Source organism: Aspergillus undulatus (genome assembly GCF_047715775.1).
Source record: "Aspergillus undulatus strain CBS 261.88 unplaced genomic scaffold BDV17scaffold_1, whole genome shotgun sequence".
Taxonomy (NCBI): domain Eukaryota; kingdom Fungi; phylum Ascomycota; class Eurotiomycetes; order Eurotiales; family Aspergillaceae; genus Aspergillus; species Aspergillus undulatus.
The window spans coordinates 278,886-304,518 of NW_027396605.1; the positions used below are offsets into that span (position 1 = coordinate 278,886).

At 50.1% G+C, this 25,633-nt stretch overlaps 8 protein-coding genes across 8 annotated transcripts; 5 read left to right on the forward strand and 3 right to left on the reverse strand.

Annotated features, from left to right (window-relative positions):
- Nucleotides 1-2,525: 2,525 nt before the first annotated feature.
- Nucleotides 2,526-3,392, reverse strand: BDV17DRAFT_2206 (putative intracellular protein transport protein (UsoA)). The gene is made up of 3 exons (XM_073755592.1): nucleotides 3,049-3,392; nucleotides 2,944-2,994; nucleotides 2,526-2,894 (listed from the first exon to the last, which is right to left on the reverse strand). Exons 1-3 carry the CDS (start codon nucleotides 3,322-3,324, stop codon nucleotides 2,655-2,657), a joined length of 567 nt encoding a protein of 188 aa, XP_073621008.1. The 5' UTR covers nucleotides 3,325-3,392; the 3' UTR covers nucleotides 2,526-2,654.
- A 145-nt stretch (nucleotides 3,393-3,537) lies between these two features.
- rat1 (5'->3' exoribonculease Dhp1) lies at nucleotides 3,538-7,361 on the forward strand. The gene is made up of 4 exons (XM_073756114.1): nucleotides 3,538-4,149; nucleotides 4,214-4,488; nucleotides 4,537-6,428; nucleotides 6,485-7,361. Exons 1-4 carry the CDS (start codon nucleotides 3,843-3,845, stop codon nucleotides 7,134-7,136), a joined length of 3,126 nt encoding a protein of 1,041 aa, XP_073621009.1. The 5' UTR covers nucleotides 3,538-3,842; the 3' UTR covers nucleotides 7,137-7,361.
- BDV17DRAFT_248528 (pentafunctional protein ARO1) lies at nucleotides 7,362-12,920 on the forward strand. The gene is made up of 4 exons (XM_073756115.1): nucleotides 7,362-7,579; nucleotides 7,739-12,567; nucleotides 12,629-12,673; nucleotides 12,744-12,920. The coding sequence occupies exons 2-4, from the start codon at nucleotides 7,885-7,887 to the stop codon at nucleotides 12,765-12,767; spliced, it is 4,752 nt and encodes a 1,583-aa protein (XP_073621010.1). The 5' UTR covers nucleotides 7,362-7,579; nucleotides 7,739-7,884; the 3' UTR covers nucleotides 12,768-12,920.
- A 1,867-nt stretch (nucleotides 12,921-14,787) lies between these two features.
- On the forward strand, nucleotides 14,788-17,385 carry BDV17DRAFT_285915 (uncharacterized protein; the record flags this gene model as incomplete). Its single annotated transcript, XM_073760795.1, has 5 exons — nucleotides 14,788-14,966; nucleotides 15,028-15,241; nucleotides 15,297-15,919; nucleotides 15,984-16,342; nucleotides 16,391-17,385. 5 exons carry the CDS (start codon nucleotides 14,788-14,790, stop codon nucleotides 17,383-17,385), a joined length of 2,370 nt encoding a protein of 789 aa, XP_073621011.1.
- A 1,151-nt stretch (nucleotides 17,386-18,536) lies between these two features.
- On the reverse strand, nucleotides 18,537-19,379 carry BDV17DRAFT_285916 (uncharacterized protein; the record flags this gene model as incomplete). The annotated part of the gene is made up of 3 exons (XM_073760796.1): nucleotides 18,537-18,996; nucleotides 19,040-19,210; nucleotides 19,267-19,379. 3 exons carry the CDS (start codon nucleotides 19,377-19,379, stop codon nucleotides 18,537-18,539), a joined length of 744 nt encoding a protein of 247 aa, XP_073621012.1.
- Nucleotides 19,380-21,449: 2,070 nt separating this feature from the next.
- Nucleotides 21,450-21,961, forward strand: BDV17DRAFT_285917 (uncharacterized protein; the record flags this gene model as incomplete). The annotated part of the gene is made up of 2 exons (XM_073760797.1): nucleotides 21,450-21,659; nucleotides 21,713-21,961. The coding sequence occupies 2 exons, from the start codon at nucleotides 21,450-21,452 to the stop codon at nucleotides 21,959-21,961; spliced, it is 459 nt and encodes a 152-aa protein (XP_073621013.1).
- A 912-nt stretch (nucleotides 21,962-22,873) lies between these two features.
- On the reverse strand, nucleotides 22,874-23,450 carry BDV17DRAFT_285918 (uncharacterized protein; the record flags this gene model as incomplete). The annotated part of the gene is made up of 3 exons (XM_073760798.1): nucleotides 22,874-23,006; nucleotides 23,061-23,282; nucleotides 23,335-23,450. The coding sequence occupies 3 exons, from the start codon at nucleotides 23,448-23,450 to the stop codon at nucleotides 22,874-22,876; spliced, it is 471 nt and encodes a 156-aa protein (XP_073621014.1).
- Nucleotides 23,451-25,013: 1,563 nt separating this feature from the next.
- On the forward strand, nucleotides 25,014-25,532 carry BDV17DRAFT_2500 (uncharacterized protein). Its single transcript, XM_073756285.1, has one exon. The coding sequence runs from the start codon at nucleotides 25,114-25,116 to the stop codon at nucleotides 25,372-25,374; it is 261 nt and encodes an 86-aa protein (XP_073621015.1). The 5' UTR covers nucleotides 25,014-25,113; the 3' UTR covers nucleotides 25,375-25,532.
- The last annotated feature ends 101 nt before the right edge of the window (nucleotides 25,533-25,633 follow it).

Consider the following 25,633-nt stretch of genomic DNA (forward strand, 5'->3'; position numbering starts at 1 on the left):
TTGTCTTCGTTTCTCTTTGTCTCCAGGTCGCCGAAGACGATGAGAAGATCCTCCAATTCGGTCTGCGCTGTCTGCCGCGCCTCTTCCTTCTCCTTGGTCTCACTCTGCGCCTTCTCGAGAGCCTTTTGCGCTTCCTCAAGCACTTGCGCGGTCTTTCGTGCTTCGGCTTCAAGCCTTTCTACCTCCTTCTCAGCTTGTTGCGCCCGAGCTTCTATCGCTGAGTTCCTTGAGGAGTAGTCCTCTTTGACAGCTTCAATGTCTTGCATAGACTGCTCTTTCAGAGTACTTAGTTCTGAACGTGTTGTCTCATGGGCAGATTCGATTTTGGCAATCTCCGACTCGTGCTGTCTCTTGACACTCTGCAATCGTTCTTGTAGGTCCTGAATGGTCTTGTTCAAACCAGAGACTTCGTTTGCATGCCTTTCCTTTGTACTTTCGATCTCTGACTTCAGAGACTCAACATTCGATCCAAGCTTGGAAACTTCGGACTTGTACTCTTCAGCCTTGTCGGCCTTTGCCTGGGCCTCTTGGATAGTGCTGTTGAGACTAGCGACTTCAGCTGCATGCTTCTCGTTGGAGTCGTCCGCTTTTGACTGTGCATCCTGAATGGCCTTGTGGAGGCTAGCGACTTCAGCTTGATGCTGTTCCTTCGATTGGCCCGCCTCTGACCTCAAGCCCTCGATAGTCGAATCCAGGTTCCGAGCCAAGCCATTGGATTCCTCTTTTACTCGTGCGAGGTCTGACTCTAATGACCGAATCTTCTTCTGAAGGTCAGCCACCTCAGCCTCATGTCGTTCTTTGAATTTGGAGCTCTTTTTTTCGTAGTCAGCAGAAGTTTCTCGCAATTGAGTATCGATGGCGCGAAGCTGCTCCCCATGCTGCTTGAGCAAGTCATTCTTCGCTTGCTTGTGTTGTTCGTTTGTCGCCAATAATTCTTGCTCATGGTGTTTTTGAAGTGCCTCATAGCCTTGCTGTAATTTGGTAAGCTCTAGGCCGCCGGCATCCTTGGACTTGCGGTGCTCAGCCTGCTCATGGTCGAGCTTATGTTTCAATGAAACTAGTTCTGACTCGAGATTTTGAACAACCTGGTTCTTCTCTTCGACTTCGGCCTTGAGAGAGTCAACCAGTTCGCGAGAAACACCTCGTTCGACCCCATTGGTGATGACGGATATTTCGAGCCCGGGCTCACGATCAATGGCTCTCGTCAGGCGGCTAAAGTTGTCTTTGAGGAATTCAACAAAGATCCTGTCAAAGAAGATCTCCGGGAGACCGCCGTCGTAGTTCGCGCCGATCGTTTGCGGCAAGACCTCGAAATCACGCACAAGGGGAGATTCTCTCAGTCGAGTTATTCGGTCGATGTATTGCTCTCTGCCGAGTTGTTCCAAGAGTAATTTGTGCAGAGTCTTGCGCGGGATAGGAGAGTCCTTGGAGGAGAACTCGTAAATGGTTCCAAGTAAAATGGTGCTAAGACCGGGGACGAGCACATTAGTCGCCCCCCTGTGTTTGGTCTCCTGCAGTAAAGTTTGGATGCTGCTACCCTCCCCGAGGAAGTCGTTCACGGCATCAGGGTCCTCGAACAGCCACCCGCAAAGCAGCATTAGATAACCGATTGATATCCTCTCATCATCGCCGCGCTTTATTCCTGTGATGAGGTTTCCGGCAATCGTCTGGATGCACGTGATAACCTCTTCTCCATTTTCGGCGTCGCCCTCGGTTACTCCCATAGCCACTGACTTCGCTTCAGTATTCTCAAATAATAAATGGAACATCAACACTGAAGCCATCCACGTTTGATACGGGTCGGCATTCCCTCGTAGTTCAGGCGGCGTTAGCAGGACAGTCAAGATATTCGGAATTTCGTCTTGGCCGCTGACATGACCGTTTATTGCTCGTCCTAGAACATGGACACGGATACCGGTATGGTTGGTGAAGAAGGCCTTGACACAGTCGCAAGCCGCAAGACGGGCATCTAGGAGCTGGATCGGAGCAGGCTCAAGGGAGAGTTTGAGCAGCGCTTCAATAACGTTGATTCTGGGAAGCGGTCTGGCCTTGGTGCCATTTACCCCATCGTTCGCCTGTCCCGCTCCCCAAAAGACTTCAACATCTCCGAACCGCTCCTGTAGCGGTTGATTGCCGCGGATCAAGTCAGCGCAGGTCGCAAGAGCCTTTGATGTGACATTGACTGTAAATCGCTGGCCGAAAGCTGTACTCAAGACCTGCTCCATCACACCAGAGTTCCAGAATGCCATTTGGTTTGCAGGTGTATTGACACCACCTTTCACCAAGAAGAGCTGGATTATGACCAATAGACCCCAGACATTCTTGTCGCGGTTCGCAAGTGCCCATGGCGGGGTAGGCTCATCAGGATTATCCTCTTGGTTGACATCGGCCAGCATTTTCGCCAGTCTCTGTATACAGCCCGTCTCACGGAAGTATGACTGGTTCGGAATGTTGAGTCGCAACAAGTTGGCGAGCAGCGAGAGGCAATCTACAATGACCTCTGTTCCGTGTGTCAAACCCCCCTCCGCCTCTATCAACGAACATATGGTTTCGAAGGCATTCTCGAAAGCTACGAGTTTTTGAAGCTCTTCCGAGCCCGGCGTGACAGCGATGAGGAGGAGCAATGCTTCTATAGAACGTAAAGCGGTGATCAGTCAAAGAATCCCCCTGAAAACTTGAGAGACAGTCTGATGCGTACCATTTCGTACAGGCTCCCGCGTATCCCCTAGAGCACTGACTAGCCTGGGAATACCCAATGGTGCTGTCAAGATACATTCCTGCGTTCTTTCGGGGCGCCCACTGGAGATCTGAAACATAAGTTGTAATGAATATAGACGCGAATAGAAGTCTCGTGTATCTAGAAGGTCGAGCAAAGCTGTAATATTGTCTTGCCGCTTTGACATGGTCAGCGGATCAGTCAAACCGACAGTCGGCCGTCCGTACCTGAGTGAATTCGTCGGACAGCCAAAGAGCTATCTCGTCCGAGGCTTCGGGCTAGACAGACAGGTCAGTGGATTATGCAGTGTTCATGAGTCAAGTTAGACGAACGCTGCTCGCATCCGGCGAGAATAGCCCCAGCAAGGTCTCTAGGACGACCTTGAGCGTATCGACATCCTCGCGGTCATTGCGGAGACTGCTAATCAATGGTCGGAGAGCGCCCGATGCAACTGATGCAGGGTATATCTTCGCAAAGCTCCTCAGCCCTTGTATAGCGGCCCTCCGATCTTCCAGTAAGGTGACGCTCTGTAGCCTATCGATCAAAGTGTTGATTGTGTCCGTCGCCGTTTGTTTGGCGGGCGCCTGCGACTCGAGGATTCGAAACATCGCAACGGGTAAGTCGATATCTCATGGTCACCGCCGACCGGTAGCGTAGCAATTGATATACATCGAACAATTGGAATTGGGTGGTAGATGGTGAAGTGAGCTGTCCTCATACCGCAGTCAACACAAGTCCACCGCCAAGTGGCCGCTAAAGCTGTCGGAACCGCGACAAGAGAAGCGCCGAGCAGCCGCAACTCGGCCGACGAATCCTCGACTGTCGCATTCTCAGAGTCTGCATTGTTCTTCTCGTCTGCTTTGAACCGCCCACGGCTGCCTTTTGTTATACTTTGGGTTACAGCCTGGGCACTACTCTCACTCTTTACGCTTTTTTGAACAAAGACGGCTGTTTCAAATTCCTCAGTTCGAGTACTTGAATCCGGGATTAAGTCGCTGATGGATCATCTCGTTGGACGGGACTGAATTTTTCTACTCTATATTGCTCAAGTCAGAAAAGAATACAACATTCTTTCTCGCGCTTTTTTCCTCCATCGTATACCTTCCATACCTATTGATTTTCCACCATGGGTGTCCCAGCTCTGTTCAGATGGCTCTCCAAAAAATATCCGAAGATTATCTCCTCGGTAATCGAGGAGCAGCCGTACGAGGTCAATGGAGAACAAATCCCGGTGGATGCCACCGGCCCAAATCCGAACGGTGAAGAGATGGATAACCTGTATCTCGATATGAACGGAATTGTCCATCCCTGTACGCATCCAGAGGGCAAGCCGCCGCCCGCGAACGAGCAGGAAATGATGATCGAGATATTCAAGTACACGGATCGCGTTGTGAATATGGTTCGGCCAAGGAAGCTCTTGATGATCGCTGTTGGTATGTCTGTGTTTCTGCCTATTCTGCGTTTTGTGGGCTACAGCTAACTCAACCTTTTGTATAGACGGTGTCGCACCCCGCGCAAAGATGAACCAACAACGAGCACGTCGTTTCAGATCCGCGCAAGAGGCGAGGGAACAAGATGAAAAGAAGCAGGAGTTCCAGAAAATGCTCGCGAAGCAGAACGGGGACAAGGACCAAGGTCTTCAGGAAGAGGTTATCCAGAAGACGTGGGACAGCAACGTTATCACACCCGGTACACCATTTATGGACATCCTTGCCGCATCTCTGCGGTACTGGATTGCGTACAAGCTCAACACTGACCCTGCGTGGGAGAAGGTTAGTGTTCTGTCATGATGTTAAGCGCTGGGATACTGACTGAAACAGATGAAAATCATTATCTCCGATGCGACGGTCCCTGGTGAAGGTGAACACAAGATCATGGAGTTCATCCGATCACAACGTGCTTCACCTGAGCACGATCCTAACCTTCGCCATGTTATTTACGGATTGGATGCGGACTTGATTATGTTAGGTCTAGCAACTCATGAGCCTCACTTCAGGGTCTTGCGAGAAGATGTTTTCTTCCAAGACTCAAAACCACGGACATGCCATCTATGTGGCCAGCCAGGCCACAAAGCTGAAGAGTGTAGGGGTCAAGCCAAGGTTAAGAACGGCGATTTCGACGAGAAAGGAAAGGGTGCCACACTCAAGCCGTTCATTTGGCTCCATGTGTCGGTTCTTCGAGAATATCTTGCGGCGGAACTCTTTGTTCCGCATCAACCGTTTCCTTTCGATCTTGAAAGAGCGCTAGATGACTGGGTCTTCATGTGTTTCTTTGTTGGAAACGATTTTCTGCCACACCTACCGTCTCTGGACATCCGCGAGGATGGAATTGATACCTTGATCGCGATTTGGCGCGATAACATTCCGCTAATGGGTGGATATTTGACGCAAGATGGGCGCGTGGATCTCAAGAAAGCCCAGCTTATTCTCCAAGGCCTTGCTAAGCAAGAAGACGCTATCTTCCGTCGTCGTAGACAGGCAGAGGAGAGAAAGGCTGCCAATCAGAAGAGACGCGAGCAGGAGGAAAAGGCACGGAATGAAGAGCGTAATAAGAAACGAAGACGGAGCTCTCCCTCTTACGACCCGACCGAATCACACACAAATGCCAAAGCTCGCGGTCCTGTGGGAGATGCGGCACCCCCCCCTGGACTGGAATTAATCACTCCTGGCAGAGGTGAACTTGCACGTCAGACGAGAGAACTTACTCACAGCATGGTGGTCAATCGCGGAAACGTCTACCGCGCTAACATGGCCAACAAGAGTGCCGCCGCTGTATTGAAGAGCAAGTTGATGGGTGGACAAGGGACTCAAGATGAAGAAGAGTCCACCGCAGAGTCATCCGATGCACCGCCAGGCGACGAGTCGGTTCTCGGTAAGAGAAAGGCAGACGATGCGGAAGTCGGCCAGCTGGGCACTGAGACCCCGGACCCAAGCAAGGCAGAGTCTGCAAAGAATGATGACATGCCTCCAGACACCGTTCGCCTGTGGGAAGAAGGATATGCCGACCGATACTATGAACAGAAATTCGGCGTTGATCCAAAGGACAAGGAATTCCGTCACAAGGTTGCGAGAGCCTATGCCGAAGGTCTCGCTTGGGTTTTATTGTATTACTTCCAAGGGTGCCCATCCTGGACTTGGTACTACCCCTATCATTATGCACCTTTTGCTGCGGACTTTGTGGATATTGGTGATATGGAGTTGTCATTCGAGAAGGGCACTCCATTCAAGCCTTTTGAGCAACTCATGGGTGTCCTTCCTGCCTCTTCGAACCACGCTATACCAAAGATCTTCCACCCCTTGATGAGCGATCCGACCAGCGAGATCATTGATTTCTATCCGGAAGATTTCCCGGTCGACCTGAACGGCAAGAAGTTTGCTTGGCAGGGTGTTGTCCTGTTGCCATTTATCGACGAGAAGCGACTCCTTGCTGCGATGGAAAAGATATACCCTCATCTGTCCGAAGACGAAAAGGCTCGTAACACTGTGGGCCGAGAGGTGCTTCTGCTATCGGAGAGTCATCCGCTGTACCAAGACCTAGTCGGCAACTTTTACTCCAAGAAGCAAGGCGCGCCAAAGTACAAGCTCAATATGAGGATAAGCGACGGACTGGCCGGCAAAGTTGAGAAAAACGAGGCGTACATTCCACATAGCTCGCTCGTATCAGCTTTGGAGGACTACGGTATGCCGACGCTGGACGATGACCGTTCGCTCACGTAAGTTTTCCTTTTCCTAATAATAATTGTTGCCAATAGCTAACCTGTTTATTTAGGGTCAACTACGAGATCCCCAAGTCTACGAATACCCACAAATCTATGCTTCTCCGTGGAGTGAAGTTCGGCCAACCCACTCTGGACAATGCAGACATCCAAGCAACCAAATCCAGAGCCCAGCATACTGGACGCTCGTATGGAGGTGCGCCGTTCCGTGGTGGTGGTGGGAGAGGAGGTCGGATAAATTACGGTGGCGATCGAAAATCTGGCGACCGCCCCGGTAGCGACAGACCGAACCCTTTCGCTGCTCATCTCGATCCCAAATTTATGCCTGGTGCCAACCCAGGCGCACCGATGGGAATGCCCACTGGCTGGGCTCCTCCACCACCTGGCGCCGGTAATTACTCTCGGGGGCCACCGCCCCCTCCTCGTGGAGGAATGTCCCAGGGGTACGGTGCTCAGCAATATGGGTCATACAACCCTGGCTATGGCCAGCAGCACCATTATCAGCAACAAAGCTATGGCCAAGGAGACTACTATGGCCGAGGACCCCCAGCGCATTACAATAATCCACCGGCTGATTACTACAACGGTGGCTACAATGGAGGCCACAGATCGCAAGGATCTCGAGGAGGCGGAGGTTACCGCGGAGGTCGAGGAGGCCGCGACAACTATTCGTCAAGAAACCAAGGCGGATACGGTCGGTATTGATGTGACATGTCACCAAATCAAAATCAATGACATTATACCAGAAAAGCCCAATTATATGTGAATTATTGGCTTGAGATTTGCTTTTTCATTGCTATACTTGGAAGTCGGGATGGAGACGGCGTTCATACGGAGGACGAAATGTTGTCTACAAATTTCGATTCGATATCCATGCAGAACAAGAATAAGAAGAGAGCCACTAGGCGATGATTTCGTGTGAAGTAGAGTGTGAAGGTGTAGTGTAGAAATAGGAATGCCGAGAGTGGATGGAGGACGACATCGGAGCTGCGGGGAGAAAAATCCCCAGGAGGAACGGGACTCCTGCAATTTTGAATGACTCAACCTGCCGCTCTTCGCAGCCCTCGACTTTACCACTCTCCACACTCAATTCATTTATCGGGCCTGCTGCGGCTCCTCCTGGTATTCCCAACTTGTCTTTTGTACAGGTGAGTTACGATTCTCGAGTCCTCATCAGCCCACGATCTCCGACCCCCGATCCCGCACCGCTCATTGTGCCTTGAATGCGCCCTGCCCTCGGCCGCACGCAGTGTTCGGTCTACGCCCATTCATGAATAACTTTTAACTAATAACTTTCGCAAGTACAGTTGCCGGTCATCTACCGTTAATTGGGCCGTCGCAGCGGACAATTGAGGTTGCTGGGAAGCTCCGTCGCAACATCCCACATCCCACCAGCATGATATAGAGGCACCGACATTTCTCCGGTACCACTTCTTGTCTGCTCTCCTCCACGATGTCCGAACCTACGAAGATCAGTATCCTCGGTCGCGAAAGCATAATCGCTGACTTCGGCCTCTGGCGAAACTATGTCGCCAAGGACCTGATCAGCGACTGCCCCTCCACCACTTACGTCCTAGTCACCGACACGAACATCGGCTCCATCTATACCCCCGGCTTTCAAAAAGTCTTTGAAGAAGCCTCCGCCGCTGTCTCTCCTTCTCCCCGCCTTCTCATCTACAATGCCCCCCCCGGCGAAGTCTCTAAGTCCCGGCAGACGAAAGCTGACATTGAGGATTGGATGCTGAGTCAGAGCCCACCATGCGGTCGTGATACTGTGGTTATTGCTCTCGGCGGAGGAGTCATTGGAGATTTGACGGGTTTCGTCGCTTCGACCTATATGCGCGGTGTTCGCTATGTGCAGGTCCCTACTACTCTGCTTGCCATGGTGGACTCGTCAATCGGCGGGAAGACTGCCATCGACACCCCGCTCGGGAAGAACTTGATCGGTTCGATCTGGCAGCCGACGAAGATCTACATTGACCTCGAGTTTTTGGAAACGCTGCCGGTGAGAGAATTTATCAACGGTATGGCGGAGGTCATCAAGACAGCTGCCATTTCTAGCGAAGAAGAATTCACCGCCCTGGAGGAAAACGCCGAGACGATACTGAAAGCTGTCCGTAAAGAGCTCCAGCCTGGGCAACGTCGGTTCGAAGGCATTGAAGAGATTCTGAAGGCCAGAATTTTAGCGTCGGCGCGGCACAAGGCATTTGTCGTCTCGGCAGACGAGCGCGAGGGTGGTCTCCGGAACCTTCTGAACTGGGGCCACTCTATCGGTCATGCTATTGAAGCCATCTTAACACCGCAAATCCTCCACGGAGAGTGCGTCGCGATTGGTATGGTAAAGGAGTCAGAACTGGCTCGCCATCTCGGCATCCTCAGAGGGGTTGCGGTCGCCCGCATTGTCAAGTGCCTTGCTGCCTACGGACTGCCCACGTCATTGAAAGATGCTCGTATTCGCAAGCTTACGGCTGGTAAGCACTGCTCAGTCGACCAACTGATGTTCAACATGGCTTTGGACAAGAAGAACGATGGACCAAAGAAGAAGATCGTCCTTCTCTCCGCTATCGGAACGCCATACGAGCCTCGCGCTAGTGTTGTCGCCAATGAGGAGATTCGCGTAGTCCTTGCTCCGAGTGTTGAGGTACACCCCGGCGTCGAGCCATCCTCGAACGTTGTCTGTGCGCCTCCGGGATCAAAGAGTATTTCCAACCGTGCCTTGGTCCTGGCTGCCCTCGGCTCAGGTACCGTCCGAATTAAGAACCTGCTGCACTCGGATGACACCGAAGTGATGTTGAATGCTTTGGAAAGGCTAGGTGCTGCCACCTTTTCCTGGGAAGACGATGGTGAAGTTTTGGTGGTCAACGGCAAAGGCGGAAACATGCAAGCTTATCCGTCGCCTCTATATCTTGGAAATGCTGGTACAGCTTCCAGATTCCTCACGACTGTCGCCACTCTCGCCAACACTAGCTCCGTCGATTTCAGCGTCCTCACTGGTAACAACCGCATGAAGCAGCGGCCTATTGGAGACCTCGTCGATGCTTTGACCGCTAACGGAGCCTCCATTGAATTTATGGAAAGCAAGGGTAGCTTGCCTCTCAAAATTGCTGCGTCTAGCGGATTTGCCGGAGGAAGCATCAATCTCGCTGCTAAAGTGTCCTCCCAGTACGTCTCCTCGCTGCTCATGTGTGCGCCCTACGCCAAGGAGCCTGTGACCCTGCGCCTGGTCGGCGGAAAGCCCATCTCCCAGCCATACATTGATATGACGACGGCAATGATGCGCTCGTTCGGTATTGATGTCCAAAAGTCCACCACCGAAGAGCACACCTACCACATTCCTCAAGGACGCTATGTGAACCCTGAAGAATACGTTATCGAGAGTGATGCCAGCTCTGCCACCTACCCTCTTGCCGTTGCAGCCGTCACTGGAACTACCTGCACCGTCCCCAACATCGGATCAGCCTCCCTTCAAGGCGATGCTCGTTTCGCTGTCGAGGTCTTGAGGCCAATGGGGTGCACTGTTGAGCAGACTGGGACCTCCACTACCGTCACCGGACCTTCAGACGGCATTTTGCGGCCACTTCCTAATGTGGACATGGAGCCCATGACAGATGCATTCCTTGGCGCTTCAGTACTGGCAGCTATCGCTCGCGGAAAAGACTCAAACCACACCACCCGTATCTACGGCATTGCCAACCAGCGTGTCAAGGAGTGCAACCGGATCAAAGCAATGAAGGATGAGCTCGCCAAGTTTGGCGTCGTCTGCCGTGAGCACGACGACGGTCTCGAAATTGACGGAATTGACCGCTCAACTCTACGACAGCCAGCTGGCGGTATTTTCTGCTATGATGATCACAGAGTTGCATTCAGTTTCAGCGTCCTGTCTCTTGTGGTACCTCAGCCTACACTTATTCTCGAGAAGGAATGTGTAGGAAAGACATGGCCCGGTTGGTGGGATACCCTACGCCAACTTTTCAAGGTGAAGCTTGAGGGCAAGGAACTGGAAGAAGAGTCTGTTGCTCTCAGCAGCACCGACAAAGCCAACGCGTCCATTTACATTATTGGAATGCGTGGGGCCGGAAAGTCAACCGCTGGCAACTGGGTGTCAAAGGCGCTCGACCGACCATTCATCGATTTGGATACAGAGCTCGAGACTACCGAGGGCATAACCATTCCCGAAATCATCAAGACTCGCGGCTGGCAAGGCTTCCGCGATGCGGAGCTGGAGATACTGAAGCGTACGATGAAAGAGCGCCCGAAGGGCTACGTCTTCGCCTGCGGTGGTGGCGTTGTAGAAATGCCTGAAGCCCGCAAACTGCTCGTTGACTACCACAAGAACAAGGGCAACGTCCTACTGCTCATGCGCGAGATTGGCAAAATCATGGACTTCTTGGCTATCGACAAGACTCGCCCTGCCTACGTTGAGGATATGATGGGCGTGTGGCTACGACGCAAGCCGTGGTTCCAGGAATGCAGCAATATCCAGTACTACAGCCGGGATGCTACCCCTGGTGGTCTGGCCCGCGCGTCCGAGGACTTCAACCGATTCCTACAGGTCGTCACCGACTCGGTAGACAGCCTCAGCATCATCAAGCAGAAGGAGCATTCCTTTTTCGTGTCTTTGACTCTGCCTGATCTACGTGAAGCGGGTGACATTCTCGAGGAGGTGTGCGTTGGGTCTGACGCTGTGGAGTTGCGAGTTGACCTGCTCAAGGACCCTGCTTCTGACAGCGACATTCCATCGGTCGAGTATGTCGTGGAGCAGCTGTCTTTCCTGCGAAGCCGCATCACATTGCCCGTCATCTTTACCATTCGGACCAAGTGCCAGGGCGGTCGCTTCCCTGATGATGCCCACGATGCTGCGAAGGAGCTGTACCGTCTGGCATTCAGGTCCGGAGTCGAATTCGTTGACCTGGAGATCGCCTTCCCTGAGGAGTTGCTGCGGTCTGTCTCCGAGCAGAAGGGGCACTCCAAGATCATCGCATCGCATCACGACCCCAAAGGCGAGCTCTCATGGGCGAACATGTCATGGATCAAGTTCTACAACAAGGCGCTTGAGTACGGTGATATCATCAAACTTGTGGGCGTTGCACAGAACCTCGACGACAACACCGCCCTCAGGAAGTTCAAGAACTGGGCCGCGGAAGCCCACGACGTTCCCTTGATTGCCATCAACATGGGTGACCAGGGACAGCTGAGCCGCATCTTGAATGGATTCATGACCCCCGTCTCCCACCCCAGTCTACCATTCAAGGCTGCGCCGGGACAACTCTCCGCGACTGAGATCCGCAAGGGCCTGTCTCTCATGGGCGAGATCAAGACCAAGAAGTTCGCCCTCTTCGGCAGCCCCATCTCCCAATCCCGCTCGCCACCCCTCCACAACACTCTCTTCGGGCAAGTCGGCCTCCCCCATAACTACACGCGTCTGGAAACCACCAACGCCCAAGACGTCGTCGACTTCATCCGCGCGCCCGACTTCGGCGGCGCCTCGGTAACAATCCCCCTCAAACTCGACATCATGCCCCTCCTCGACGAAGTCGCCGCCGAAGCCGAAATCATCGGCGCCGTCAACACAATCATTCCCATCCCCGGCAACGACAAAAAGAGCCCCGCCCGCCTCATCGGCCGCAACACAGACTGGCAAGGAATGATACTCTCCCTCCGCAACGTAGGCGTCTTCGGTCCCCGCGAGGGAAAGCAGGAATCCGCCCTCGTCGTCGGCGGCGGCGGAACCGCCCGAGCAGCAATCTACGCCCTGCACAGCATGGGCTATAGCCCCATCTACATAGTCGGCCGGACACCTGCCAAGCTGCAGTCCATGGTCTCGACTTTCCCGAGCGCGTACAACATCCATGTCGTCGAGTCGCCGTCGGACTTCAAGTCCGTCCCGCACGTGGCGATTGGGACTATCCCCGCGGATCAACCCATTGACCCGGTTATGCGCGAGACGCTCTGTCACATGTTTGAGCGCGCGCAGGAGGCAGACGCCGAGACGATCAAGTCTGTTGAGCATGCGCCACGAGTTCTCCTAGAGATGGCGTATAAGCCGGCGGTAACCGCGCTCATGAGGCTGGCGAGTGATTCCGGGTGGTCTACGATTCCTGGGTTGGAGGTGCTTGTTGGGCAGGGGTGGTATCAGGTTTGTTTTTCAAGTTTTCCTTCTTGATCATTGTTTGGGCGGTGGGCTGACTGGTATATAGTTTAAATACTGGACTGGAATTTCTCCGTTGTATGAGAGTGCAAAGGTACGTTCATCTGCCCACCCCTACCCAGTTCAGCCATCATCTTCTGCAGGATACTGACATGTGCAACCAGGCCGCCGTTCTTGACTCTGAATAGAGGAAGGTAGGGTAGGTTAGACAGGTAGCAATATCCCTCATATACTTTAGCTTATCCACACAAAAAGCGCGTTCCGTTACATCTCCTCTTCATTTCACTTCAATTCAAGTTCATACCTGACGTAGCCTGGGATGTGATCAAGCTATGCAGGGCTTGTGGTTGCAGGTGACCAGGCCTCGTTTTTTTGGTCGCGCACCACAAAACTGCTTAATAATCGGCTTGGCGGTCACATGCATGTCACGCCACCTATTTTGCTACGAGGTAAGATTTCAGTCCACGGCACCTCTTTCAAGACGCTTATGAATATATCAACTTCATGATAGCAGTGCTTTCTAAAAATATTAGTTAAGTACTTTAAAACTCCTTAATAATTATTATCTTGAGCCCTGTTTCTACTATAATCGCTTTTTTTATACTCTAATCACTAATTTATTGGTTTAGAAGTGGTACCTGTGGTACCTCCGCGAAGCCAAAGCTGGGCGCCTGGAGCTGCCTGAATACAAGGAGGTAAGCCTGATATATATTTTCGGTCCGCTAGCTATTTACTAACTGATTGGCAACCACTTAGGATGAAGATAACTGCCTATACATCTACTACGGTGAAATGTTCTGCAGGATTTTGGACTGCTCGAAAGCCACTGTAAGGCTCTGCTTCTTACTGCTTAATAACTGTTTGCTGAGTGCCTGGGAACTGCTTAGCATAACTACAAGTTAATAAATAACCTTAGAATATATATTAGCTCGCACAAGGATATTTTGCTCGCGACTGGTAACACTAGAGGGCGTGTTTCGCAGGAGGCTGTTGATAAGGCTATTAGTATATGATTATAACTACTTCTTGACTGGTCAGCAAGCGCTTAATCACTAGTTAGAATAGTACAAGGGACTCTTTGCTAGCGTGGAACTAGATAGCACCACGAGTTCTCGTGCAGAGGGTACCGCAAGCACTAGCCCTGCTGGAGTATCTCTGCCTGCCCTTCCCAAGAAGAGAGACAGCACTGTAAGTACTTGTAAACTGCTTGTTAATTGCTTATGAACTAATTAGTATTAGGTTCATGTAACTAATATAAGAGCTGAAATTATTTGCATGGGGTACTCTATGCCCTGTAAATCCTGTGGTACCCGTGTAAGCTGCTACAAGGATATTAACAAGTATAACTATTTTGTCCTCTTTAATTATGGCGAGCTTTACCCCCGTGCTATGACCAAGGAGCCTGAGAACCAGGAAGATAGTGAGGAGGAAACTGCTTAGTAACTGCTTAGCTCGTGAAAAAAGGAAAGACACCTATGAAGGCTAAAGCAGAGTTTGTCTGATAGCTAAACTAATTAACAAGCGATTAGTAGCTGCTTAACTTGTTTCGCTCTTGATTTAAGTACCGAGAAAACGTACAGTAAATAAAGTAGCCAAGGTAATATAAAACTTAGCTAAGTATTTAGTAAGTAGTTAGCTAGTAGTTATAATCCTATATAGTACAGGGTCTAGTATAGGAGATAAGATATATTTCTAGTACCTAGGAAAGACGCACAGCACTAATATTGTTAAAGACAAGGTTAGGTAAATTAATAAATAAGTACTTAAGAACTATTTATAAATTACATACAGAATGTACCTTTGGGGGCCGGCATCGCCTGATCAGGCGATCCGCATGGCCATTTTAGGCGATCACGGCCCCGGGAGCTAAACTACAATAGGCAGTCCTTGCATGCTGCTTTACCGCCTGAAAATTACCAGGGCGGCACTGTAACGGCGTTACGCCTCACCGCGGCCCACTCGCTGCGGTGGATGCCGACCCACATCAGACCTCGCTGGGCTCCATTCGCTTCCCCAGTGTACTGCTCGAAGTATACCCAGGGAGTCACCGCAGCCAGCCAGGCGCACGGCTAACAATGACGGAATGCTCCTTTAGAAGCAGACCGTTCCAGAAAGTCGACCCTATAAATCACATCATGCCTTTCCATATATATCCTTTCCGTTTTCCTTCCCTGAATCAGCCAACTTTCTCCTTCTCCCACTTGTTCCATGGCTTACTCCGGTCTCCCTCGACAAAGGAACGCACGGCGGGCGAAGGCCCATGGCCGGAAGTCGTACCTCTACTATGCTAAACGCCGAGAGCAGCACCTTGCTAATGGGCCGACGCTGCCCTTGTATGCGCCGAACACGAACATATCCGCTGCCTCATTACGAGGCAAGTGGAATCGGTAGTTGTCTCTTGATTGAAATGTCGTTGGCATGATGATAACTAATGTCTATGGCAAACAGTTACTGCCATGACGCCTTGCTTGACCCTGACGAACTCCTGAAGAACCTCACCGCTGCGGATGTGAAAGCTTGGTTTGACTGGATCAAGGCCCATTTCCAAGGATCTATCAAGTCCGACGGAACCCTGGCCAACTACTGGAGGACACTTAAGAGGCTTTATTACCTGAAGAACGGTAAAGAGATGGATCCGGATATGCGTCACGACTGCATCAATGTAGGTGACTCTGCGCTACCAGTATGTGCTCCGCTAGACTTACCAGGGATGATAGTACAGGAATCAAGTGAGTAAGGAGATGGGCTTGCGGAAGCTTCCATTACCGAAGCCCACGGCAGACTCGATTGATCTCTTGGAGTTCCAGGTCACACACCTCGTCCATTGTGACTCGGTGTTCGCGGACGAGAAGCAGCGACTCTACCCAATAGTGGGACTCAACCTGTCTAGCATCTCAGCCTGTCGCGCTGTCTCGTTATTCGACACGAGACATACATTGAACCCTCGGCCTGATGGCACATTTGGCCCTCCAGCAGAAAAGATAAGGGCTGAGGATGACCATGGTCAGAGTTCAGCGGAGAGTCTGAGCGATGGATCTACCAGCGATTCTGGTTATGAGACAGGCATCTACGGCCACTTGGGTGAGGTAGAAGAGTCCATGCCTGAAGATATGGGCTACACCAGACTGGACCCTGACCTTGATAATAATGGCGGCTACACGTCGGACAGCTCCATTGTGACGGATGATGGTTATCTTGCCGGCAATGAGGAGACAGGCACTATTCTTTGGAGGCACGTTGAATTCTACATTATCCGCAATCCCGTGCCTGGGCGACGTAATTTGTTGACTGCCATTGTGACACTTCTTCATACCAAAGGGGAAGACCGAAAGCCGCGAATGTAAGCCGAAGAGCCTGCAATTGGATACATGTTCAATTCAGATAGGTCGCTGACTAGGTTATAGAAAGAGGTTTGTTATTGAGCATGAAGATAATCTCCTGTTTGACCTCCTATCACAGCTCTTGGCGCTAGGTATCGACGATGATATTTTTGTGGCTACGATCCGGGATGTGGCGGACATATATACAGTGCCAATCCCTCGTCATCGAAGAGCAATCCAGCTGAAGATCAAGCTAAAAAAGCTGGACCTGCCCATCTTTCGCGAGCCGGAACACACTGACGAGGGCTACCGCACGTCTGATCTGCTGTCGCTGAAAGCAAGAACTTGGGCTCGATATATCAAAAGAATCGGGAAGAAAACGGGCCAGGAAGCGAACTTGACCCAGAAAGAGGTCCGCCGCGGTGCTATTAATGCAATCAATAGTATGGCCCTATGAGCACAGTAGTGGTCTCGCTAACCTGCTGGAACAGATCGGGCCCCAGCCTCGGTTCGTGATCAAGTTGCTGACCATGAGTCCAATGCGGTCAAATATTATCTGAATGAGAAGGTTGACTTCGATACAGCGGCTGCATTTCACAGACGAGCGTCGAACGAGGTGGTACAAAGGGAAATGCGCACAGCAACCCTTGTGGCGGATAATACTGCCCCGATCCGCCTGACCGATGAGCAATCCCGCAAGATCAGTAATCACTCTAAAGTTCGGCGGCTGCGCAAGATATGTCAGCAGCTGACTTTAGACATCCATCAGCTTGGAATTACGGTCAAGGAAGCTCAAGATAAGGAGTTGGGGATTGGCCTACAGAAGACAGAAGCTGACGCCAATTTAAATCGGACCCTCACAAGCCTCCGCGAAGAAGCCCTGGAGAAGAACCGGAAAAGACATTTTCGAGACACAGACACGGTAATATTTAATCGGCAGTATGAAGATGAGCTTTGCCGCCAAGGGAATGAACAACAGATTTTATCCTCACCTCCACATCACTACTTCATCCCGGAACGAGAAGAAGCAGTCCGTTTACTTTGCTACTCGCCGGCGCCGCAAACAGATGAAGAGACCCATCTTCGTCGGTTGGACTTCATCCGCCTCATGATTCGGTGGCAACGTCGGAAAGAGAGTCCCCGTCGCGGGAAACAACAGATTGTGGCAGTATCTCAGCCAGAGTGGAAAACTACAAAGTGGAAACCAGCTGCAGTCAACATTCCGGAAAAATATGACCCATTGCAGTGCCCGTTTTGCCTGCCTGACCAGAGCCTTCCTACTTTTGACCGTGAAAAGAAAAAGAGTAAAACGAACAAGCTCTGGGACCATGTGGAGAACATGCACAAGCTTGAGCTTGCAGCATTCGAGAGTGGCACAAAACACTGTAGACTATGTGGCACGAGGAACGTTCGCTTTGTTCCTCCCAGCGTGAGTCACTTCAAAAACCATATTCAGGAGGTCCACGGAATCCGGCTTCGACGGTGACAGGATTTTATTGTCAGAGTAAGCCGTGCGAGCGATGGACATTTCTTTCTTGAAGCCTTTGTCATATAGCCATTATCGTTGTTGCAATCTTGTAGGAGAGGAAGATTCAAAAGGGAATGCTAGAAGAAAACCGGCTCTAAGAAAGTGTATATGGCGCGATTTGGTATCGGTATTGCAGGCTCGTGATGCCATTTTCTCACAATACAACGTCATTGATAATACAATGCTTGAGAATATTGAACAGAAGACAGTTGAGATGCTTCTTGCACTCACCCAGGCTGATGGCACAGGTGCCTAAGATGCATTGGCGTGCTGCACAAGACATGAAAGCCAATTCTCCACACGCATGGCCCGCGATCGTTCCGCAAATACAGCGGGATGTACAGTCCGTGAGCTATTGTGGAGGCTACTTGGAGATGCCGCTTTTGGGGGGTAGGAACCATGTCACTCAATCTGAAGTCAATCGGTTCTTCGGGCGGAGAAATGTCGGCCCGATGGTCTGATGTTTGACTTGTTTGCTCGTTCCGATCTATCTTGAAGATACCTTCTCCGGTGTCTCACATACTCTAACCGGCTCAGGGAAAATTCGCTGTATCTTCTCCTCGCCGTACAGATCCACATATTGATGAACTTGTGCGATTTGAAAGCGGCTGATGCCCTCGTCATATGCAGACGACCAGGTACAAACCTGGCTGATTAAGAAGTGTCATGAGTCCCGGCACTGCTGCTGCAACATCCTCACCACAACTCGAACACACTACGGTAGCATATATTATGATTTGAATAAAAGGTCTGTGATTGTTCTTCCATCCAAATCTAGAAAATGGCGCAAGACACCAACAGAGTACAATATCGCCCCATCCATACATTCTCTTTTCCCTACATTTCTTCGCTACGTAGACTTGGTCCACACAGATGAAGCATAGTCCGTCCAATCTTCTTTGTTCATGAAGCTGACCGATGCGGATTGCTGCATCGTGGATAATTTCGTACGTTCTGGGAAACTCTTCGAGCAGATACATCCGATTCGTTCAGGTTTGACATGCTTGCCACACACTTCGTTTAATTAACAAACCCAAACATAGTATAAATCATGAGCAGAGTAAATAGCGAAGGCAAAAAAATGAGGATGCATAGCTAAAACAAGCTGGTTAACACTTCCTCAGATCTTTGAGGTCCTGCTCGAGACGGTCAAGGCTTAAATCAGATTCAGGGTCGACCCATGCACCTAGCTCCACGAACTTTTTCTGTAGAAGATGTCTGTAGACGGTCTCAACTTCGGTCAACAATTCAGAGATAGTGTCCGATGATAGTCCTTCCCAGCCATTAGGGAGTCCGGAGATGTTGCCGCCTTCCTCTTCCAGTCGTCTCATTCGGTGGTTCAGGTGTTCGACCAGTTCTTGATGCGCTTCTTCATGTTCCCGGTTTTCTAACTTGGCTTCTGCTCTTTTTTTATCACCAGAAGAAAGTATTGCCGAAAATGTCCTCTCACACAGGTTTAGAACGTGGAAATGTTGTTGAGCAAAAAATGGGGCATCGTGCCAACTCTGAGATACGTGGGATCTTGCGAGAAATGCGTTCTTTCCGAATGCAGTCCTAAGAGTGAAAAGACTTCTGTCATTAGCTTAGCCTACGTTATTGAGAAAGGACTTACAGGAACTCATCCCCTTGTTTATCAACCCAAACAGTCCCAATTATTGGACACTCGCGAATAGCCACCAGGATATGTGGCGCATTGAAGTTTGGAGGCATAATATCTCGCTTCGGTACTGAGAGCTCTAACCTCCCATTGCGAATAATCATCATACTCTCATTTGGTTTCTGACTTTGTTGTATTAGTAGCCATGAATACACTGGGGTTAAGAGAAATAGAGAAAATACATCACCCAGTTTTGATTCATTATTGCCCACTGAATATAAATGTCCTTCCTCAGATCGGCCTCTAGAGGAGGCTTGCCTTCGTCCAAAGGGAGACGGATCAAACTGCCGTCCATGATCGGGGCTGGGGTATCAGAATAGCCAAGAGTAAAGGCCAGGCGAACAAAAGTAGTAAAGAGGAAAGACAATAACACTAATGCTTTGTTTAAACCACATTATCAGTCAGGTACAAGGGGTTATATACCGCCTCGATAGCCGGGGAATTACGATTCTCAAAAAGATACAAGTCAGCTTTCATAGGGCCAAGACAACGCAATTATCTCTGTTTGGAAACAGCAGGCCTCTTCTGGTTGCAGTATTTAGTTTGGCCCCTTGTACAGCTCGCTAAGATCCTTGGAATCTGCCACGCAGATCCAGGCGAAAATAATTTACTGGCGCATTCGGCGGTTTTGATTGGATCCTGGGTACTGAGAAGTTGGTTTTTGATCCTCGGCTTTGTTTAACTGCATACGCGAGACGCTACAAACCCTGTCTTACGCCAACTAGGCACTCGGACAAGTCTTACGCCATTTGATACTGCAGTGGGGGCTTCTAGTCTCAGGTTCCCAATCACCGCGGCAGCGGAGCTACCAAACACGCAGGAAGGCGCCTTTCATTCCCAGCTGGCTATCCGTGCATCTGTTGCTCTTTCCCCTTGATCTCACGCCACCGGAAGTGTAGTCTGCGGACTCGTAGGAAGCTTCCTTTGATACAGATTCCCCGGCCATCATTATTGCTTATGTAAAGTAACCGTGTCTAAGCAGATAATATGTTGCATTCTACCTTTCCTTATTCTTGCAATGCAGATCACTCACTCCGCCAGCCCAGGCTTTGAATGGAGCTATTTCTCCTGGGGTCGGAATATTGGCGCATGGAGTGGGCACAGATATTAGGACGCTTCCTTTGATCGGAAATCGGTTCGGAGGTGCCGGAAGTTTGGTAGGAGTTGAGAGACGCGTACTGTACCGAGACAGCATTTCGCTCCCACGTCTGTGTGCACCCGGGATACATCCCACCGAAGAATCCTTGAGAAGGTCTGAGCAAAGTTACTATTTACGCGCATCAGTTCTGGAGGCCAATAAGGGCTAGAGGCAACCCTCCTGGACTCAAGAGCCTGGCTTTCAGTGGCGATCCCCGAGCGGAAGCAAGATTAAGACCCGACCCACTTCCGCAGGATGTGGTGTATTGTAATTGACTGTATTGAGACAATGCGCTTGCCCTTGTACTTTTGACGTGTCCTCGGTGCGAATCGATAAACAGGATATGACCCCTGAATCAAGAAGGAGTGCTGGAGAAGAGGGAGGGCCATCTATAAATCAGTCTAATACCCAGGTCGGGGATTGCGACACACCCAATCTATTTGAAGCTTTTTCCCTACATTGGTTCGCAAAGTCTGGATAGCACAAACATGGTTAGTGAATGCTTTCCACGCGATTGAAGCCCCATTTTCTGATGACTGTACAAGGAACTTCTACTACCTAGGGATTTTCTCCAGCTTTCTGCCCGGCCAGCTCTTGAAAGCTTCCATGAAAAGTACCAGAGCGATGTGGTTTGTCTGGGCTCCGAACGTCTTGAAGAGTATATTCAGTATCTCTTGCACATTCTTAGTGATTCTACTCTCCTCATACTATCTCTTTTCACCTGGAACGTTCACCCATCGGCCTTCTCGCATACGAAACGGACGCGGACGCCAATCCAACTATCCCCGCCACAGCGCTCCCTTCTGGCAGAATCTCTCCGGAAGCCTGCAACGGATAAAGATTTGGACCTACTTTATTCAGGATACAGTCGATTCATGGTGCGGGGATTGGTGAAGGTAGGATTCAAGAAGGCAGTCAAAATGCTGCCAAAGCGTCTGCAGTTCATGTTCGGAAATTTGATGGAGGCGGTGTTGGGACCAGCCTGTGGTCAGGTGCTGAACATTTCGCAGTTGTACATAATTTGATGGGGACGGCCTTTCGGCCATTCATTGCGAAGTTTCTTCCTTTTCTTTCTTGAGTGGTCTATGATTAGTCGGAAAGATATTCTTTGAAGGCTCATCTGTATTACGTGTTTGACGGTTGTAGTCTTGGCACGGGAGGGGTAAACGCGATTAAGAACCTGACGAGAATATCAATCTTCAGAGTCGCGGTTGCTTTGTGAGAACCATGCAGCGATTCTACCATTTGCAAATTTTTCGCGATGAGCATGTGGAACATGAGATACGCCGGATAATCCCGCTGATGGACAACTGGCTAGATGGGACATTGCCTCTTCCAAAAGACATCGAGACCGGGCCTGATGACCCAGGAGTTGTCTTTCCAACAGGCGAGATCCACGCTCCTCTAAGTCATGTAAAAAGACTTATATACAAAGGCGTAAGAGAATATTCAACAAAAATCTCAGCACTTTTGCTAACTTTCTTCTGTAGTCTGCAGAATTCACCCTGATCCGAACGTACAGAGATACCTCCACCCCGCTAAACTTATCCAGAGCTGTTTACACTGTACTTCGAGGGCCGGGCAGGATCGGTAATGTTCAAGTCACACCGGGAGAGTCTATCTGGGTTGAACGCACTACATTTCTCTCTGCTGCGCTCATCCTCACAATAAGCAAGCCGGCAGAGATCACAGTGGGGCAGAACATCCGAACAGAGGCCACCCCAGTGTTCAGCAGATAGTTTATCCATACCACTTTGCTCATTCTGTGTTGTGTGTAACGCTGGCGGGGAGATATTCTGGACCATGAAGCTGGTTTGTGGTACAATGATGCATAGTAGCCGGTTGCGGCTGGTGATCCGAGTATGTGGGAGCATAATATGCTGGGCACGGCTCGAGCTCGTATTGGGGAGTGGTATGAGTTGATGAAGATGCTAGGCGCAAAAGCATTTAATATAAGTTCTGGAAGGTGGTTGGCAGGCAGCGTACCGGTATTCAGATCTTGGTAGTCCCCCTTAGCAGTCATGTTTTGCGGATCTTTGTCGTAGCGCTGAATAACAAAGGCGACTTCAAAGCATTTCCCTCCCTCTGTAAGTGAGAAGAGCTCTCTGGTTGATATTGAAATCTTCATGGCTTGTTGAAAGCAGGAATGAAATCTTGCGAAGTCGCCTGTCCTCGGATCAAGGCCAGCGTGGATTTCATCCGCATTGGCGGCACGAAAATGACCGTACAAACGGTCTGTACGAGAATAGCCTTTAAAGCACAAGGGACAAAGGAATTTGATAGATGCCCGCTCCAAAATCCGGTATAAGATTTTATTCTCTTGTCGCAAACTTTCCATCATGCTTTGGTGAGGTGTAGTTCTTGAGAAAATAAACGGCCGAGTAGGTCGGTAGTAAGCCTTCGTCCACCCACTGGTCCTGAGCGGGGGTTTCCCGTTTGATCACATTTAGCCCCACTTCAGCCAGATGTGGTGTATTGTAACGGAGGTGAAAGTCTCGGCGTTTCTTACTGAGGATCCTAGTTTGTCCGCAAACCAGTTCTACAAGTTCACAGGCCGCAGCCATTAGAATGATTAGAAGAGACAAAAGGGAATAAGATAGCTGTGTAGTAGCCAATGCAGCAAATAAGTTTTTAATAACAGTGGTGTATTTCTAGAATGACGGGCTCAAGTCAAGAAACACAGGTGCAGCTCCCTCTGCATAATTTTCAGGACGAGGTTGCCAGTCTGAAAACACAGGGGCATGGCCCTCCGGTCGACGAACCACCTCTTTCAACTCCACAGAGCTGTTTTAGGTCAGCCTCACAGCACTGGATGAATGGTTGACTTGATATACTGACAGGAAAAAGTCGCTGTTTGCCTCTTTGGCTCTCTCGGGATCCTGGTTCAGTATCTGGGCCCATTCGCCTCTCTTCGTAGACCTGAGACTGCTGATGAGGAACTCGAAGCCTGGCTTTAGGATGTTCATTGTATGTTCGCTCAATCTGTGCTGCACACCAATGACTGCGAGAAGGACTGAGAAAGCATGCCCAGCGGATGAGAACTCGACGTCGGTTAGTTGTCTGTCACTGACAGTTAGAGTTGACGCAAGACATGTACCGCCTTCAAACATACATAGGGATACGTTCCCCAGCAGCTGTCAGATCCCGAAACTTGCAGGCCACTTTGTCACCGAAATTTGGCGTGGCTCCTGTACCTTCACGAATAATGATCTTCTGGAGTGAAGCCATGGAGCCTAGGGAAAGATTGGGAAGAAATGAGGAGCAATCTAATGAAGGAAGAGAGACTCGGAGATGGCATTGAAGAGGAACAAGGCAGGGTAGAGCACTCTATTTATGTTCTTGCCTTAAGATGCATGCATGGTGCTTTCCGGGCTCTTGCTGGGGCCACATAAGTGTTCTCGGAGACCTGGACATTTGATTGTCTGGATAAATCCTTGATTATCTCGCAAGGATGTACGTATTCTCACGAACAAAACAAAAAACAGTCTAGTGACAGAAGCGAGCATTCAATCATGGGCAGCTTATATCCACTCTAGCCTCGTCCAGCCCTTTGCGTGAAGGGTCATTGTCAATCTCTTCCTGGCGCCGTTCTAGATCCGACTTGGAGATCATATAACGCTCAAATCGCTTGCAAACAACACCCCCAATTTGTATTTTCAGCTGTTCTTCCCTCTCCGTGTCCCTCACAGGCTGGGAAAGGGTCAGCATTGTCCCTGTTTCGCCTGACACGCAAACCTTGCCCTGGTTCCACGTCAGTGCGAGAAGGACTCTACAGAGATTGGATGCTTACCTGGAGATTTTCGAACTCTTGAATTGAAATCAAGCGCGGCTGAGATCCATTGCATGAAGGTGGCTGTGGGCAAGGCGCGAAGGATGATTCTGCTGGGTTGGGAGGTTCAATGAGACATCCAAAGAATTCAGAAGCTTGCGACAGAATGGTCATCAAGAAATTGAACATATTTATTTTTTATGGAGGGCAGTCCAAGGGAAAAGTTGGACAAGAATGATGGGCAGGATAGGACAATCGCTTCAGCGTCCTTAATAGATTTTGAGCTGCTACTGAACAGACAGCGCTGATGGCCTGATAATCTTCGCTCTTCATGCTTCAGCAGGCATCCGCCCTACTCACCCTGGTCTTCGAACGAGTCTTTCGTCGTTTGGAGACTGTATCTGGTTGAAAAAGGTTCCACAAGAACTTGGGAGTCCCATTCCTTCCCATTCCTTCCCATCCCATCCCATCCCATCCCATCCCATCTCATCCCATCTCATCCCATCTCATCCCATCTCATCCCATCTCATCCCATCTCAGATCAACCTTGCTTTTCGGCCTAGCCCACTTCAGGCATCAGTACCTAATGGAATATATCAGAACCAGTTTTTTCAAGTCTTAATACCGGACCTGTCATTCCTAGAATATGAACAGAGATCGTAGTTCCCTCTGACTTTTGTTCCTTTTATAACACGACATATACGCGTTAATTTTTTAATACTAGACTTTGGATTTTACTCCTTGTACATGCTGACCTGATTTTTTTTTTCCGGAGAGAGGAGAGTCGAATTTCTTTGAAGGAGGGGCAAGCCTTCTATTGGATGAGTCAGCAAAAAGACAAAGAGGGGCATTGGGCTCGAAATCTGATGCCCATTTTTCGGATGAAGTTTTATCAATGTCTTCATATTGTGAGAAAACGGCATCACGAGCCTACAATACCGATGCGCACTATATACACTATTTTAGAGTCGGTTTTTGTCTATTGCATTTTTTGAATCGCCCCTCCTACAAGATTGCAACGACTGCCCACTGACTGTGTGAGGGAGCGCCACGATTTATTTACGAAGCAACCTGGACGAGAGTTTTGCGTCACCTTCCGCCACTTCCAGTTTCGAACCCGCAATGACCGATGTTGTCGGGCAAAAGGCGCTCAATGGCGAGTGGGAAAGGATATCAAATAAGTGTTTTGAGATACAGGAGGACATGGTCATGAGTTTCGAAGGGCAGTCCTGCAATATTGCAGACTCTGAAGGAAAGCCTATTCCAAACGGGAGCCTGGGCCTCGCAGACGGAAGAGTGATGAGAGATGTGAAGACTGGTTATCGATGCTACATCATGAGGGCAACTGTGAAGTTCGAGAAGATTCAGCCAGAGAGTTGTTAGAGGTGAGTAAGTGATAATATTCTCTACTCAGGATCACCCAGTCCCAGAATGTCGGAGATATTGAACCCATCAGCATAGCCCATCCTAATGACCAAGAGAGTGTCCTCGTTAATCGTTTTTGGCAGGTACAGAGACAAGCAGTTCGTTACCGACAAGCCTCCCCTCTCCTGTTCGTCTTTCCATAATTTGCTCATCTTCATTCCCGTCCGAAACGGTTCAGGCAGCTTATCTATCATATGACGTCTCATGAACGAGAAGG